At 32.5% G+C, this 18573-nt stretch overlaps 2 protein-coding genes and 1 pseudogene across 2 annotated transcripts; 1 reads left to right on the top strand and 2 right to left on the bottom strand.

Moving 5' to 3' along the window:
- Positions 1 to 2416: 2416 nt before the first annotated feature.
- On the bottom strand, positions 2417 to 6871 carry LOC110410733 (S-adenosyl-L-methionine-dependent methyltransferases superfamily protein). Its single transcript, XM_021420595.2, has 8 exons — positions 6591 to 6871; positions 6026 to 6126; positions 5797 to 5937; positions 4554 to 4635; positions 4059 to 4252; positions 3821 to 3932; positions 3267 to 3371; positions 2417 to 2796 (listed from the first exon to the last, which is right to left on the bottom strand). The coding sequence occupies exons 1-8, from the start codon at positions 6747 to 6749 to the stop codon at positions 2668 to 2670; spliced, it is 1023 nt and encodes a 340-aa protein (XP_021276270.1). The 5' UTR covers positions 6750 to 6871; the 3' UTR covers positions 2417 to 2667.
- A 1803-nt stretch (positions 6872 to 8674) lies between these two features.
- Positions 8675 to 12190, bottom strand: LOC110411144 (putative flavin-containing monooxygenase 1). Its single transcript, XM_021421177.1, has 5 exons — positions 11562 to 12190; positions 11251 to 11488; positions 10959 to 11134; positions 10503 to 10861; positions 8675 to 9696 (listed from the first exon to the last, which is right to left on the bottom strand). The coding sequence occupies exons 1-5, from the start codon at positions 11997 to 11999 to the stop codon at positions 9327 to 9329; spliced, it is 1581 nt and encodes a 526-aa protein (XP_021276852.1). The 5' UTR covers positions 12000 to 12190; the 3' UTR covers positions 8675 to 9326.
- Positions 12191 to 17485: 5295 nt separating this feature from the next.
- On the top strand, positions 17486 to 18035 carry LOC149527525 (receptor-like protein EIX2; annotated as a pseudogene).
- Positions 18036 to 18573: the final 538 nt, after the last annotated feature.

Genomic DNA, 18573 nt, shown 5'->3' with positions numbered 1-18573 from the left:
TTTTATACATTTGAAAGAAGTAAAAAAGACGTAAAAAGGGATAAGGATAATGTAAGGAAAAATTAGGAGAAATGTGAGATGTTGACATAAGTAAGAAATACTTTATTTAAAATTTTGAAAAGGAGACATTATCAAATTGTGAGAAACCAACTCAACCTCCCCATCCCCATCCATCATATGTTAGCCAAAACAATAACATAGACAAAATAGATGATTTGCTTTTGCCCCCATGTTTTAGGGTATTAGAGTTGGTTTATAATTAAAATTTATATGTATTTCAGTTCCATCTCTATATTTTTTGCCATTTAGAGAAACAAACAAAAATTCCAACATGCATGCTAATTTTATATAGTTTCATTCAACAAGAAAAGCTAACCATATATAAAATGTATATTTTCTGATATATACTATTTCCAAATTTAAGCATAATTTGCAATTCACCTAAATCACAAACAACTTTGTGAAATAACATTTTATCCTCCCTTTGCATTTGCGATATATTAATTCAAAGGCATAATATCCAAAAAAAGCTTTTTGACTTTAAAATTATTAATATCTGTAAAACTAACAGTATCTAATTTCTTCTTGAAACAACAATTTTCTTCAAAAAAGGGAAACTTAAGTTACTTAACGATGTCTTCCAATTACGTTTGAAGTAGAAAAGGTGGCTATTATTAAATCAAGCAGCAATATTTATTTACTTTACTAAAGAAATAAAGGAGATGAATGAAAAACGAAAAAGAAACCATATGTTTTATCTATGAAAAATATAATAGGAAAATTTCATATGAAATCAGTAAACTTTCGGTTGATAACAGTGGCTTAATCATCAGAACCGACCAATTGAAAATTGGGAAGAATTCACGTGCACTCTCTAATAATCAAATCTATATTATGTAAACCCCAAAGACAAAGAAAGTACTTATAATGAAAAAAATTATGAAAGAAACAAAGGGGGATTAATGGTCCAAATGAGCATCCCCACGTGCCATGAAAAGGCCAAACCTCACGTGCAGGGGATCCAATGGCCTGGCTTGGAAAGCCGAAAGCAAGGGTGTCTTTCAACTGACAAAAATATTTCTCTTTTTTTTTTTTAATTTTTCTTAAAATTAAATTGGGTGGTCAAAGGTCAAAGATGCAGCAGAGATATAATGGTTAAGAGGCAGTGGGCGTTAAAGCGGAGGGGAAACTGTGGAAGAACAAAACAGAGAGTGGGTCAGCGTGTGAGCCGCACGAGGGGATCTCTTTGACCTACCCTTTTCTTTCTTTCACGTGTGAGTGACTCACAGCCACTTTGCTCCTGTGTCAGGAAAATTGGGTTTTAATTACTGGCATTGAGTGGCTGAGCCAGTTTGATGTTACTTGTATAGTTTATATTCTGCATCCCTTGTGATCAAGTCCTACCTCACGTGCACGGCCTTTTTCCAGGTATTGAAAGTGGTAATTGTTGAGGTTAGTCTCACGTGCGATCAAGATGTGGAATCAAACTCTTTTTAAAACAGTAAAGCTGAGTCATGAATCAACAATCAAAAGAAGACTAAAGCCAGTGCCTAAGCTTGGTCTAAGTACGACCATCATCACCTTCACCCTTTGTTATTACTCGCATGAATTAAACATTGCACAAAGAGAAGGTGCCTGGGTTGTGATTATTTACTTCATCTTTCAAACTTATAGCTGCTTAGTTCGTGCGTTAATCTTTCCCCATTGACTGTTTTGAAACGACATTCCTCTGCTCTGATCTCCCTCCTGCTTAAATATGTTGTATGCAAGGCGTTAAATAGCTGGTAAAGTTCTTGGCTACAACTTAAACGTCGAGTTTCGTCTTTATTACATACAGAAGTCCTAGTTTCCATGTCTTGTTTATGTACATTTTTCACATTATTATGCTGCATCATTTATGCATGTGAAGATGGTCATGCCCCCAAAAATAAATAGATGAAAGTGCTCTGATACCCTTTGATTATTGCATATAATTGGCAAGATACTTAATGGGTCATAGCTGTATGAGGGAGTTGTTAATAGCACCTATGATTGGAACTCCATGTCAAAAGGGTGGCCTTGCCAGTACATAGATTCCTAAATCTTTAACTATTTGAGATTAACACACAAAATTGCTCCTTTGCAGATAAGACATACCGGTTACCACCCAGGTGGTTTTTAAGACAACCTGACTACCCTAACTCATTTCTAGCCCTTTTTTTTTCCTTCTCTACAAATAACTATCAAGGTCCACGTTTCCAACTTGTTTAGGATTTTATATGTCACCATATAATTCAATAACATTTAACTAATGATCTACCTGGTACTGATTAATACTTTTCACCACAGCTAACAGCAAAACAAGGAGTCACCAAGTTTAACCCTTTCAGTGCACAAAATGTAAAAAAGAAAAGGGAAACCTAAGTTAGACAGCTAATTAGACCATATAATGCCTTGCATTAATAATGAGTTAAATAGTATTTACACAATCATCAATTCGCAAACAGGCAATACTTGCATTAATAAGCATACACCAAATATTGCCTCTTCCCCAGGTTATCATATTTTTCCAGGTCTTTTATTCCTGGTGTCTATATAATCATACATTTTATACAACAAATTTTAAGGATCATCATAGATGCCACGCAAGGAAAGAAAAATAATACTTCGAATGATCCAAACCCAGCTTCAAGGCTTCTGAGCAGAAAACATGATGAAAGATTGCTGAACCTTTTTTGTAAAGTTGGTAAGACCACAAGATGTGCAGACGTCCTCTATCTCCTCCTCTGTAAGGTAGTTATAATTTTGCAGAATCCTCTGCAACAAAAGATGAGTGTCTTTAAATTCAAGTTGATGGTACATACAGTGCAGGCAAACAATTATAATCATCTCAAGGATAGAAATTATTAAAAACGAAAAAAAAATGCATCTGAGAATAAAAATTTCTAAGTGACGGAAAGTCAAGAAGCAGGTAAAACCTCTGGCACTAATTAACACATCATTATATGTGTAGCAACTAGGTTTTGGACACAGAGGATAGACACAAAATACCAGTTGGGCTTTTGCATATATTGGGGATGTTATCTATAGTTTAGACATTAAAAAAGACTTCACATAAGTGAATGGTAGAAATAAAAGGAGGTGGAATTGTAAAATGCAACATGGTGAACAACTCAGTGTAGCCAATTTCCATGTGTTAAAAAATGGGCATGTTCAGCGAATGAAGGGAGAACATGCTAATACAAAGTGAAAAGTTAAAAAAAATGACCAAATGTAGTGTGCTTTACCTCTCTGAAAGGTCGTACTATCCAGGGAGTAGTAGAGCTATAGCGAAGAAAAGTACTTCCAACAAAAACTCCACCACTTCTCAATATACGGCTAATTTCAGCAACCTGAGAATAATCAAAGCAAGTAACCACTTAAGAGCATTTTCTAACACAGAAAAGTCCTGAAAGCGATGTGCACACTGACTCAAAGAAGTAACATTGCCATGAAGTAGCATGCTATAAAATAAAAAAAAAAAAACCCCACTATTGAGATGTTTTATCATCTTAAGCTCTTAGCTGATAGGATTTTCCATAGGTCAGCCTACAAGACAAATGAAAAAAAAGATGCTTATTTCTTTTGTCCAGTTAGACCTACAACGGAATTCTAGAAGAAATTTCTCCGATCAAACCTGTCTTTAAGGACAATCAAGGACAGAAGGAAGAAAAGAACAAATTCAGTTTGTCTATCAGGAGGGTTAAGTCAGTATTGTCAGACCAAGAACATTTTGGTACATCTGCAAGCGAATTTGCCAGCAAAATTGCAGGAGAAAAACAGAGGAGGAAATAATGCTTACAGCATTTGAAGCAGATGGCCAACAATGCAAGGCAGCACCAGCATGTACAGCATCAATGGAACCCGATGAGAAAGGAAGCCTGGAAACATCAGCCCTGACAAGAGCAATATTGCTGCGCATTTTGTAATGAAGTGTGAATCAGTTCTTGGCTTAAGAGGAAATACAAACATTCAAAAGTAAAATATTGATATTTGCATAACTGCGTCAACTTCTAGCATCAAAAAGGTAGGGATGCTACCTATCTAAAAGAGATGCATCTTGCTCAATGAAATCATTACATTGCCGCAGCATGTTTTCCGAAAAATCAAGTGCAATAACACCAGAATATGCCCCAGATTTGGCAAATTTTCTGGAAAACAAACCACTTCCACAGCTAACATCCACCAAAATGCCACCTTCTGCAGGTTTGAAGTATTCCTGAGCCATTCTGAACTGCATTATTTGCAAACCATAAAGTTAGACGAAAATAGAAAGGTTACAAACTCAACAATAGGCCATACAACATAAGAATATTCAGTAGGTATTAATTCTGCTTGTTCAGGAAAAAGAAATGTCAGGCAAAAAATATTACCCTTCAACTTCATTTACTTTCATGAAGAGGCTTCACAAAACAATACATGCATGTGTATAAATTAATATTCTACAAGAGACTCATTTCTTTAGAATGACCTTCAGAGCGTTATTCATCCATCTCTGTGCATTTGAATATGATAGAAAGCCAATCAATATTTACCTCTTCGTCAGGGCCAGGAAAGCCACTTCGATTAAAATTTTGACGCCAGCCTCTTTCATATACAAATGATACAAAAGGACTCCTAGAAAGGATGAAAGCACGATATAATGAAAATAATGCCTTTACATTGAAAAATTTTAGTTATGCCACAAACTGTCATCTTTGGAGGTGCATTAGAGGCAGTTATCATTCTTGTAGCAGCATTATTCAGGACTCCTTATTATCCTGTTATCTCAATTATGGCAGTAGGTACCTTGTATTTTTCTATGGCAGATCTGAAAGGAACCAAATAAGTGGGCTGAACATATGTTGGTTTTGGATAATATTGGATTAAAATACTTCTATTTAACTTGGGACTCAGTTCAATCTAGAAATACAAGTAACTGGTAAAAAGTATTGTGACTTATTAATAGATTTAGGTTCGAATGGTTGTTGCTTTTGTTACTTGTTGTTTACTTGTGGAAGTCGAAAGTATTAAATGTGTAAAATGCAAGAAAAAACAATATTTTTAAAGAATTAAAAGTTAAAATTTCAAATTTTTTGGTTAAAAGAAATATAGTTTACTTTACTATGGAACAATCATGCTTGAAGTAACCATTTGCTTGTTTTTAATCAAATACAATTTTCTTTTCTATATTTGCATTTGCATTTTATAGAAATTTTTTAGAAAGTGAAAAGCAAATAGCTAAAGTAAATATCAAATGGAGACTTAAGAAATAAATTGTTTTTCCTTTAGAGTAGATTTTCATATTACATTTCAGACTTTAGATTAAAGTATCAAGCCTGCTTAAACATAACTTTAATGAAACCTTTATGTTTTTATGATTCTATCTTTATCCGTGCCTTCTCACCCTTTTAATTTGTTGAAGTCATGTTTTAGCAATTCAGAGAGTTATAGGATCTCAGACAAGTTATTTTATGGTTTCATTATTTACTGTAATCCTGCTCTGAACAGGACCCCCAAATTCTGTACATTTTCTGGAATATGCTACAGAGTTGATTTTTGTTCTCAGATATATTTGGAATTTGAAGAAAGATTCATGGTTCCAGTCATAAACTGCTGATTATCTTTCTAGCTGCGTCAAATTCCAGAACTGATTATACTTGCCAGAATTTGATTTACTTACTAAACATAAAACCTAACCAAATTATACTTAAAATTCGTAGAACAAGTTGAATACTGAACCTGTCATGTGTTAAGGCATCAAGTATAAATCCATGTGTGTGTAGCAACTACCCATACCGGAATAGCTCGGTCCCAACTGGTTTGACTTCAGTGTAGTCCCTCAATCCAGCAGTAATAGTCAGATCCAAGTATACATCTTTGCTCGAGTATGATTTGTTGCATTTTTTACACTTGAATCCAGACCGGTAGATAGCTTCCCTGCAAGTTGCCCAAATTCATTAGATAGTCATGCAGTAAGCAGTAACCTGATCGAATCCATTATATATCAGTATCTATTCTAACTTACAAGTTAAGACCTGAAGGGCCTTTTCTTATCAGTGGCTCGTAGCACACAGGGCAAGAAAACAAGTCAGTGTCCGCTGTTTGATTCCGCTGAGAGCTTAAATCCTGAAAAAGATATTGTTTTAATTATCTTAATGCACAAGTAAACAAGGGCATCCAACTTTTCTAGGTGAAAGGAAGTTGCCCCATGAACCATGATGTTAAGCATCATATAGATACTACATAAAGTTCAGCTGTAACACTTGTGCACCAGAGCGGAGTAATGCAACAAGGATTTAAGCTGACTGAAAAGGGTAAAGGGCAAGAAAATTTTAATTCCCATGAATTAACCAAACTCTAATTCACTTGAAAGCGGCACAGCATTTAATTTCCAGCAGATCAAAAAATAATGAAAAATTGAAACTTTCAGTTCTGATAATTAATGTGAATTTTCAATTACTTAAACATCTTTTCTGACACAATAATTCAAGTGGCTAAAACGTAGTACTTGAAATTTAAGCCGAAAATAAATTAGGAAATTTTATAAAATAAAAAAACAAAATTAAAAGGAGGAGAAGATAAGTGTGTACCGGCTCCAAAGCGACAGCGGAGCTCGCACGAACAGCGAAGCGGAACGGTTGAGAAGAGAAATGGAGGGAAGGACGAAAGCGTGAATACTGAGAAAGGCAAGGGTATTTCGGGAAGAGAGATTTGTGAAGAGGGCGAAGAGACGGTGAAGCAATCGCCATTGGAAATGGAAAGGGCTGGAAATTGTGGTTTTGGCGAACTTTTGCGCCTTTGGGTATTGTAATGTGCAGTTATGTTCGTTGGTTTGCATTTAACTTTTGTGTGGAATTAGCGGCATAAACGTCAGCACCAAAACAAAAATATTCTTCCGGCAAAAAATAGTAATATATATATATATATATATATATTTCGAAATCAAATTATCGACTTGCTTACATTTTACACCTTACATTGAAAAAATGTATGAAGTGTATATTAAATTTATTTATATTTTCTAAGATGCTTGTGCCACGCAAAGGGTATAACATATTTATATATATATATATATATATATATTAACATTTTACTTGAGCATTGTTGAAGAGAAAAATTGTTTTATTTGAATTATTTTTAATTTTAAAAAATATTTTTATTTTTATATAACTTTAATATAGATATGCGTTAATATCAGCATATTGTAAGTAATTTATAATATTTATATGTTAGTAATTAAAATTATTGTTTTATTTTTTTTTGAAAAGTAAATTATTGTTTTATATTAAAAATATTGTTGTTGATATAATCAATTAAACCTTCCAGATTTTACTTCTATATATAGTTTATAAATTTAAATATAAGGCAAAACATGAAATTAGCGCATAAGCATTTTGTTGAATGATAGTTGTGTGTATCTCCCTATCATCGGTTTCAAATCCTCATCCTAAAAAATTACACTTAATAAAAAATAAAAACTATGCATAAATATAATTTTCATGCATGGTATCACTTTTCATATGATAAATATATTTTATATAAAAAAGTAAATATATATTTCAATAATATTATTTAATCGAGTGTTTTATTTTTATGTTTGAAAGTTTCACTGTTCAATATCTTTGGTTTTTTGAAATTATAAAATAATAGTATTACTGCCACTAATCTAATTACAAATCCAGGCTTTCATTTCACTATGGAAATTGAAACATCTTGCCTTAGATGATCAATTTGTCTAACAGCATGTCAACTTTAGTACACTAATTGTATGTTTAGTTGTCGAAATAAATAAAAATAAAATAAAATAATTATTCTGTAAAAATAGAATAAAATGAGAATATAGTACGACAAATGGAATAAAGCAAGAATAATTATTATGACTTATGTTTGGTTGGTAAAAATAATTTTAGAATAAAAAAAGAATAGAGGATAAAAAAATAAAAATATCTTTTAATATTTAAATTATTATTTATTTTCATTTTATTTTTTAAATATTAATATTTTATTTATAATTTAATCATTAATATTATAAATATTAATATATGATTTATAATTTAAATACTATTATGATTATTTTTATTTTTTAAATATTAATAATTTATAATTTGTTTAAAATATTAATATATTGATAATTTAAATATTAATATTTTATTTATCATTTAAACATTGAAATTTTAAAATATTAATATTTTATTTATAAATTAACTACAATTATGATTGAAATATTAATACATTTAATTAATTTTTAAACTCAAAATATTTTTTAATATATAATTGAAAACTTAAACTATTTATTATAATAAGATTTATTTTCATCCAAAACAAAAATCCTCTTTATATAATTTAGTAAAATTATACCAAAAGATAAATTAAGTAAATTTTTTCTTTTTTAATAATTTAATTTTAATTTTAATTTTTATTAAAATTTTAATAATTTAATTATTAATTTTTAAGTATTAGGATATTTTATTTTTCTATTTTTTATTTTTTTGTATTTTAAAATTTATATTTTTAAAATATTAATATTTTATTTATAGTTTAAATATTAAAATATTAATAATTTTTAATTTTTAATGTAAAACATTAATTTTATAAGTTTAGGTTTGTAATTTTTTCAAGAAAGTAAGAACATTTGAATTCAAAATGTTTTGAATTTTATTCTTATAGATACGGAATAGCTAATATCATGAGGAGAGGTGGCATTAGTTATTCCAAGGTTTAGGGACCAAACATAAGGAAAATTTTTTTTAGGGAATTAAGGGAATGGTTTAGCCATTCTCTCAACCAAACATGCTGTAAAAGTATCTTACATTCCTACTCATGATCAATAACTAAAGGTTTAACTAAACCTCTCTCTTGACAAAGATTTTAGTTTATGAGATCCAAGATTGAAGTAGCAGATGACTTCACTATTTTGAGACGGTATGGAAAGGAAATTAAGCCTCTTTCGTCCGATGCAGCAACAGATCAAGCTAAACTAATTACGTAGCAATAGACCAATGCAGCAACAGATCAAACTAAATTAATGAACTAGCAGACCTAGTCATTGTAGCAACAACACCAACTTCAGACAATGTCAAATAATGCATCAAGTAGCGAAGGTTATCCAATGTAGCAGAAGCAAATCAAAGTCCAAAACTTATCAAATCTAGCAGCTCAAGGCTAGGAAATTCAAATTAAAAGATCTAAAAATGAAATACGAAATTTCAGCTTAGATAGTCTTATGACAGCTTTGACTTGTTCAACTTTGTTATTTTGAGTACTTTTACCCTTCCTTTTCTTTCGTCAATCTCATCATTTGCTTGTTTCTCCACTTCAGCACATCATCAATGAATTCGTGCTGGTATCTCAGCTGTAAGACATGCATAATCCGCTGCCCCATATGGTTCAAATAACTCTGCAAAAATTCCTTTCTTTCTTCTTGGCTTACATCCCACGTCCTTGCATAATTGGTCATTGTACCATATCTGGACTCCAGCAATACAAGACCTCCTGAAATACTTGTCAGCAGTTTGTTTAATGTACTTGTCCCAAATTTTTACATCCTTTTCCATCTCTCTTACAGGAGGCAAGTCCATGTTTTCACCAAGGAAATGTGCCAGCCATTGACATCTGATTTCAGAGGTAGCCAAATTTGTTAGACTCTCTGCGTATCCTATTATGGCCAATTGTGGAATTCGAGGTGGAATTATATGCCTGCATCAGTGCAAAAGAAGGTATTATATTAAACTTAGTTGTGCTGAAAAGAAGGCACGGATTTATATATTGTAAGATTTAATTTCTTTTGAGATGGTACAAATTGTAAGATTTAATAATTATGTAACAACAATTGCACAATTATCTAGAACTCCAGCCACTCTTACGTAGATTTTCCTCTTAAGTAGAAATGTGGAAGAAATACATAGTTTCGCATATATAATGATGGAAATTAGTTTGATAAACAGTGTAGTTTGTGGACCTTAATTGGCCCGGAGAATCTGTGTGCCTCGTCACTGTTTCTTTTTAATACCTATTCTTTCTGGGAAATGGCCCTTGGAAAGAAAGAACGGTACAAGCAGACGTGTCAACTCGACATTCATGGAGTGTCCAATACGCACCACAGGGTTTTGGGAAAAGTCCAAACAATGTATCTTTACGAAATTTGGACAAAGTTGAGAAATGCAATGTACCTGCCTAATGTTTGACTGACTCGGCATGGTGCCCTGTAGATATCCATCTATCTATAACATATTTAAAAAGACGTGCCAGTATGGCTTCTAGAGTTGACCACGCGGAGAGCAGAGAGAGTGAAAGAGAAAAGATGTCGAAGAAAAGAGAGAGAAAGAGGGGTGCATAGAGGTCCGAGTTTACCACGTAGAGAAGAGATGGAAAGAGAACAGATGTTGAAGTAAAGACAGGAAGTGCAAAGAGGCCCCTGTATTGCACACGGCTCATACTCTAGTGTGGATAATGCGAAGCTTTTTCTTTTAATAAAAAAAAAAAATTGTGTAAGAACCGAATACCTGTAGAGAGGAAGTATAGAAGTTGGTGACCCCATTATATATTGTTGGAAAATTGGAGATGCAAAAATATTCTTAAGCTTTTGATCACCCTTGAATCCAGTAGCAAAAATTACAATATCTGTTTCCAGGGGCCTAGCCTTGTCGTCAAGGAACAAACCTTCTCTGCAAAAGCCAAAGACTGTTGAATTTTTAATAATGATGCTTCCGTCTTCCAATTTGTTAAAGAAATTTTCTGGTAGCGCTGCTATCTGACATGAAAAAACATTCTGAAGAAAGCTGTATTTGGGGACCATTCCATATTTCTTTAGCGGGAGTTTCCGTCTAAGATAGCACTCAACAAGCTTGGAGATACCCCATCTCTGAAAATATATGTACATAGATCGACTTGGTAATTCACAAATATAAATTTTTGAATATTTTATTTTTCAAATTCAAATAACAAGTTGAAAGTTGTACCAATGGTGAGAGCAAGGTTGCCAATAATCCTAGCAGAAATGTTTCACCAGGCTTATGAATTAAAAACTGTGAGATACGAGTGAAGTATAGAAGACCCAGAGCAATTCCACTAATATAGTCACTAGGAAGAACCCAATTAGCAGTCCTTTGAATGATCGTGCAAGGGTACCTTGCTCCTAGCAAAGAACAAAAAGACAGATTTCTCTATGAATGAGGACCAGGCAGGCCAGGTTTTCCCGGAAACTGCAGTACTTGCATATATAGCAGTGATGTTGTTTTAAGTTAGACTTACCATTTATATTTGCACAATGTGCGGCTAAATCCATTGCAGATTTACGTGAACCAATAATAGCAACTCTCTTATTTTTCACTAATTCTTCAGCACTTGAGCTGTTCATAGCAGCGTAGTCCATGATATGCAACACCTTGCCATTGAACACTTGAGGGCCTTGATTTGGAGGCATATCTGGGATATTTGGAAGGCCACTGAATTGCCCGATACAAAGAATAACAAACTCAGCTTGGTAAACCTGGCCATTGGTATAATCAGTTCAGAACCCAATTGGGAATAACAAATCTAGATCCGGATATATGATTTCGTACCTCAATGTTGCAGCTCTTGACATCTTGCACTTTGAGGTGCCATTGTCCTTTGGAGCCAAAGGGCTTTCCGGTTCCTCCCCAGAGATGCCACGATTCAATCTGTTCATAAGGCTCTCCAACATAATCTATGCTTAAGACCTTGGAATTGAACTTGATGTAAGACGAGATGCCAAAATGCCGTGCATAAGATTCAAAATACTCCATCACCTGAGAGCGACTGGGATAAATTTCTTTCACCGACGAAGGCCATGGAAAGTCAGAAAACTGGTAACCTTCTTTAATGTTTTGGAGTTTTGTAGAATCTATAGTATGAGCCCAAACTCCTCCAATGGTGTTCTCAGCTTCAAACACATTAACTTGGAAACCCTTCTCCAGGGCATACTTACAGGCAAGAAGGCCACTTACTCCAGCTCCAACAATCGCCACTCTTTTTTCCATGGTGATTAATATACTTCAAAGAAGCGGCTGAAACTCTGTTGCCCGTAATACTAGTCTATATGCCTTGTATCATCAATACAAAAATGGCGAAACCTGAACTGCGTTTCAAGCATTATTTACCTGCTTTTTTCCTCCTCTTATGTTTTTGCGCCAACCACTCAATTTTCGTTCTAATTTGTGATAAGTACACTTCTAGTCCTGTATGTTTGTGTATTTTGAACTTTTAGCCTTAAACGTTCAAAATTTATTATTTCAATCCTAAGCGTTTGGGATATGTTAATTTTAAGTGTTACTAAATAAACAAATTTGATAACGGAAATATCTACATGGCTACCACCATAGCAGGCTTCTGGTCTTATGTGGCACTGAAAAGAGAAGGCTATTTTCTTTTGAAATAAATAATAAATATATATAATGTACGCTACAATTAAAATAGAAAAATTAACTTAACCCAAATCAAGATTTTTTATTAAAATTCAAAAGAAAATACAGCTTTTTTCCCAGTGCCACGTAGACCAATACCATGCTAAGGTGGCAGCCTTGTATATGGCAATCATGCACCATTGTTTCCACGTAATAAGCTTATGGTTACTAAGTACGTTTGTTTATTATAACGTGAGGACTAACGGTATCACAATTAGATAAAACGTCTAGGATTACAACAGCAAATTTTAAACGTTTAGGACTCAAAGTTAAAAACACCCAAAAAGTTGAGAACTAAAAATGTTTGTATCCTGATTATAATAATATAGATTAAAGTAGTAACATATCGATTAAATGACCTGTATTATACATTCAATGGTTAGGTTCTCTCTTTACCATCATCTCTACTGAAAGCGAAACTTGGTTTTAAATCTGTAAAAATGATTAAATATTCATTCAAACTATAAAATTATATGATCATACTACTTTTTTTTTATTCATGTCGTAATAAGAATTTGTAATCTAGTTTGATAAAAAACAATCAACTTGAATCCATCCAATTAGAATTTGAAAATAAATTTTGATTCCCGTAACGTAAACGTAAGATTGTACATTATTAAAATTAGAAGGTTGACCTATGGACTTACTTTTGTACATTATAAAAATTGTTAGGCCACGTATGATTTCTTGTCCCTGAGTTGCCTCTGATCTCAATTGAAAACGAAATTTGATTCGAAATCTTTGGAAATGATTAAATTTTCTTTCAAACTAGGAGATTATATGATCATACTGCTTTTTTTTTTGTAAATGTCCATGTCTTTTTCTTTTATTTTTTAATTCCACCCCACCAAGGGCGGAGCGTCATATTTTCAAAATTTTTAACATTTTTTATTTATATTTTTAATGACATCTTCAAAATTGTTAAAATTTTTTATATATTGTATATATATTTTTAATGATCCCTTCAAAATAATTTTTTATTGAATAATTAATTTAAATAAAAAATAATAAAATGATTTCACAAGTCTTATTCAATTTTATCCCTAAGTTTTTCTTAATTTTTTAAATTTCTCCACACTTCTTTCCCTCTCTTTCTTTTATCTTTTGTCCTATAATTGTGAAATTATAAAGAGATAAAGTTTTTTTCGTCTTCTTTTTTCTATTATTATTATTTTTTTAATTTTATTCTATTTGCTTATATGTTTTAAATTTTTGTAAATTTTTCTTTTTAAATTTCTGCAAACCACCAATCATATTATTCTTTTTTCTTTTTTATTATGCGGGTTTTATCTTCTACTTGTCATATTTTTTTTGTTATGTGGATTTTATTTTTAATAATTTAGTTTTTAAAAATTAAAAAATTATTATGTAATTCTTCAATATAAGTTATAGCGTTACATTATTGGTTGTTGCTTAAACTTTCATCAATATATAATTTTTTATCAATAATAATTATAAAAGAAGAAATTATCTTAAATATATCTTTTTTATGTGCTTTATGTTTTGTATTTGGTTAAAAGGAAATTATCTTTAATATTTAGTTTTTAAACAATCCTAATTATATAAGAGAAAATTATTAAACTTGTATATCATATTTAATTATTCATATTTTATACATTATAGGTTTTTATTTAATATTTTAAGTTTAAATAGGAATAAAATAAGAATATTAGATGTTCATTCCATTAATTTTTTAGTTCTTTATATTGAAAAAGATAAGATTTCGGAACCAAATGGGTGATAAATTTTTTACAGATAATTTTTTTAATTATTATTATTATTTTAGTTATGACACCACTCATAAAAATTTTTAGATCCATCCTTATATATATATATATATATGATCAAGTATTCAAGAAGTCTCTACATTATAATGTTTCATTCAATATAATCTATTTATCAAATAACTTATTAAATTAATCTTTGTACTTTGTGTTAATTAAGTCTTTATGAGTAATTTTATCCAAATTGACCATGTTGACGTGTCGTAGATTTGTTGGATTAAAAAAATTCTTTTAGGAAAAAAAATTTGTCACATGGCTTTTGTGTGCCACGTCATAAGAATCAAAATACACTAAATAGGATATTACATAGATTAAATTAAGGAAATTTTAAGATAGAAGGATTAAATTAAACAAAAGTCTATAGTATAGAGACTTCTTGAATACTTTTATCATTTTTTGTTTCACATTACATATGAGAATGTTGGCCCTTTCTATAAGTTGAAATGGTATATGAAGTGTATGAAAATCTTAAAATATTTTTCTGTGTAGTTGAATGCAATTTTTACTTATAATATGAAACATTATAATTAAATGTAATTTCTGCTTGTAATATGAAACACTAGAACTTTTGTTTTATTGATTTATTTATGCAATCCAAGAAAAAATATCTCATGAAATGATATCATTATATTAACTTTCCATTATACTAAGAAACAAAAAATGTAACAATTTGGTTTATGTTCAAGTACAAACCAATTACATTAAACAGCTGCATTTCTAAGAATTAACTCAAAAAAAATGTAATATCTAGTTTAATTTCTTATTTACATGAAGATATTGGTTGATATATCCTCAACTTGCAACCAAGTATACCCTCCCTATATCCCTTACTGACCCCAAATCCCATCCCCACTTTGTTCCCATACTCTGCCTTTGTGTCAACTTTAGCTGTAAACAAATACCTCTCACCCCTGTTTTCTACATTTTCACAGGATGTGCTAAACAAAAAATTATTTACGGACATGTACAATGCCAATTCGACAAAATATCTCCCCACAACTCTATTTTTCACCAATGTTAATCCCCCATTCCACAATGATAATACTAGTTTTTATTTATTTTTTCACTTTCTTCACACATGTTTGAACGCGTGTGTGTATATACATATGACAAAGTATTTTTTTTATCAAAACTAAATAAAAAAGAAATGCTCAAAGGATGGATCTATGATATGTGTTGTGGAAAAAGCTTTATCGGAAATTTCAACTTTTGATGTGATAAATGACATGGAAATATTAAATACTGATGAATTGACATTAAATGAGTGAAAGGAGACGCAAGCTGATGTGGTATAATGGTTTCATAAAATCCTTTATTTTTATAGTTCTATTGTATTAATAAGATCTTTTCATTAGGATTTATTGTTGTTGCTATACCATTCTTATTGTCTTTCAAAATATTAGACAAATAACATGTTTGAGTAAAAAATCAAAATGAATTTAGAAGTAAAAATTAGACTTATCCATGGATTAAGTGACTTATCAAACCTGACTCAAGTTGAGCTTCGAATAGATTTCGTTTGATAATATTTTTAATTTATCTTTTTTTTATACAAAAACAAAATAGAATGTAAAACTAAAAAAATTAGTAAAAGTATCAAATAAATCAAACCTAATATAATTGTTTAAACAAAAAAAAATTAAAATTTTTTGAAAAGAGAATCATGCACTAACCAATAAATCAAATGATTGAGAGAAAAAACAGTTTTTAGGTTAATGAAATTCATCAAAATAATGTGCTGACAGAGAGTACGCATATCAAATTCGTGATAAATAGATGTCAAGTTTTCTAGTATGATGGTAGTATTGTGACTGCAAGTCCTGATATTTGGTATGGACAATAGAAGATGAGTGCTTAATGTCAAGATGCTTGGAAGACTTTGGTGGTTTTCCTTGAATTTGGTCCACACGTCAAGGGACTAATTTTCCCCTTTCTTCTTTTGAAGTTTTGGCATACCATTAATTCTAAGGAACCTGAGTCGTGAAAAAGGAAGCAATCTTGTCTACAATGGTTAATTTAGTGGTATATAAGAATAATGGACATCAGTAGATCGGTAGATCCCTTAACAACCAAGACATTTCCAATTATGGACATTAGTCACAGCTACAGCAACAACCCATCTTCCGTTTTCCTGGAATATTTTTTTCTCTTGCTCGTTCACTTCCTACTGCTCTTATCGTCATGTTCAGGTAATGGCAATGTCAGCGACAAATGCGTAGAGACTGAGAGAAAGGCACTTGTCGATTTCAAGGAAGGTCTCACCGATCCTTTTGGTTGACTTTCCTCTTGGGTTGGATTGGATTGCTGCAGATGGCAAGGGGTAGAATGCAACAACCGAACCGGTCATGTCACTCAGCTTGACCCCCATAGTTATTTCTTGAGTGGTCAGATAAAGCCTTCTTTGCTTCACTTGAAACATTTGAGTCACCTGAGTTTTATGGGCAATTCTTTTTGTGGAAACGAGATTCCCAAGTTCTTTGGCATGTTAAAGAACTTGAGAGTTCTTTAATCTCTCCTACTCATGCTTTGCTGGAGAGATTCCACCTCATCTAGGGAACTTATCAGCCTTGGAGTTTCTTGACCTGAGTATGAATGGTGGTTTGCATGCCAAAAGCCTCCTTTGGCTTTCAAGTCTGTATTCACTGGAATATTTAAATCTAGGAAGGGTGAACCTTGTTGACGTAGGAGGACATTGGTTGAAAGCAGTTAACATGCTGCCATCTCTTTCGTCTTTATATTTGTATGATTTGTGGGCTTACAAGCCTTGATCTCACCCTTCCATCAGTCAACTTCACTTCACTTGAGGTCCTCAATTTGTTTGGCAATTCAATTAAGTCTCCATGATCGCACTGGTTCTCTAACCTAACCAATCTTGAAGTGCTTAATCTAGCATCAAATATTCGCTTCGGTGGTACAATTCCGGGTTGGCTCGGAAATTTGTGCAAGTTGAGAGTTTTGAGACTCAATTCGAACAATTTCCACGGTGGAATTGTTGAGTTCCTGGACCGTCTCTCAGCTTGCCATAAGAATAGTTTAGAGTACCTTTATTTAGGAGGCAACGACCTCGAAGGAATCTTGCCAGCATCACTAGGGGCACTCAAGAATTTGCAAGAATTGGACCTCAACACTAATTTCATTTGGGGTTCAATTCCGGCTTCTATAGGGAACCTGTCATCCTTGAGTTTATTGGAACTCTCTCATAATCATCTCAATGGATCAATTCCCGAAAGTTTTGGGCAAGTCACCGAGCTATCCATAGTGGATCTACAATCAAACCAAATGGAAGGTGTTTTGACAGAAGCCCATTTAGCGAATCTCACAAAATTGAATTCTTTCAGGCTCACAACATACCCAAAGAAGTCATTGATTTTTAACGTGAAACATGACTGGGTTCCTCCTTTCAGGCTTAGAATCCTCACATTAATTAATTGCCTGGTAGGTCCTTCTTTTCCAGTTTGGCTTCAAGGTCAAAGCAATCTTTCCTATGTTATAATTTCCAATGCTGGGATTTCGGACACTATAGAAGAAGAATGGTTTGCCAGATTATTTTCTAAGTGTTGGTACGTAGATCTTTCCAATAAAAACATCAAGGCCAAGTTACCCAGACAAATTTACTCAGAATGGCTAGATATTATTGATTTGAGCAGGAATAGCTTCGAGGGCCAGATCCCACTTTGGTTGACTAATGCAAGGCAACTGTATCTCCTGAGAAATTCATTTTCAGGTTCTATTCCAGACAACATTGGGGAACTAATGCCAGGGTTGCAAACATTCTTTCTTTCTAGGAACCAGATCAGTGGTAGTTTGCGATCATCAATATGCAAAATGAAGGGTCTAAATTTTCTTTCTACCGGGCATAACAGGTTCTCTGGAGAACTTCCAAATTGTTGGAATGAATTGCGAAGCTTGAAAGTTCTGGATATCTCAAACAATAGCCTCTCTGGTAAAATCCCAAGTTCCCTGAGTTCGTTATGTGCCCTCGTTTTGTTGATATTGAACAACAACAATCTTCGTGGCAATATTCCTTGTCCACTACACCGTTACCGGAATGTACCTCGGCTTTACATTTTACAGCTTCGGTCGAACCAGCTAGAGGGGAACATTCCTGAACAACTTTGCCGTCTTTCTGATATCCACGATTTGGATCTTTCAGACAATAATTTTAATGGATCCATTCCGAAATGTTTCCATAATTTCACCGGCTTGAAGTATGGAAATACAAGTTTGGATTACGAAGAGTTATTTGACCTCCAAGATAGTACCATTAATGAACAGACACTCCTGGTTGGGACCAAGGGAAGGGAACTTGAATATAGCAGAACTCTTCTGCAGGTCAAGAACATTGACCTTTCGAAGAAAGATCTTAC

The sequence above is a fragment of the Theobroma umbraticum genome, unplaced genomic scaffold, assembly GCF_002168275.2.
Source record: "Theobroma umbraticum cultivar Fairchild unplaced genomic scaffold, ASM216827v3 scaffold_56.0, whole genome shotgun sequence".
Taxonomy (NCBI): Eukaryota; Viridiplantae; Streptophyta; class Magnoliopsida; order Malvales; family Malvaceae; genus Theobroma; species Theobroma umbraticum.
The sequence above is the reverse complement of the archived record's forward strand: the minus strand, read 5'-3'. Positions and strand labels throughout refer to the sequence as shown.

Coding starts and splice junctions, on each gene's coding strand:
- LOC110411144 (XM_021421177.1), bottom strand. CDS start 11,999: ATGGAAAAAAGAGTGGCGATTGTTGGAGCTGGAGTAAGTGGCCTTCTT. Junction 10,862..10,958: donor CAACCTTGCTCTCACCATTG/GTACAACTTTCA, acceptor ATATATTTTCAG/AGATGGGGTATCTCCAAGCT. Junction 9,697..10,502: donor TCTATACTTCCTCTCTACAG/GTATTCGGTTCT, acceptor GCACTGATGCAG/GCATATAATTCCACCTCGAA.
- LOC110410733 (XM_021420595.2), bottom strand. CDS start 6,749: ATGGCGATTGCTTCACCGTCTCTTCGCCCTCTTCACAAATCTCTCTTC. Junction 5,938..6,025: donor GGCCCTTCAGGTCTTAACTT/GTAAGTTAGAAT, acceptor GGCAACTTGCAG/GGAAGCTATCTACCGGTCTG. Junction 4,636..5,796: donor GTTGGGACCGAGCTATTCCG/GTATGGGTAGTT, acceptor CATCCTTTCTAG/GAGTCCTTTTGTATCATTTG.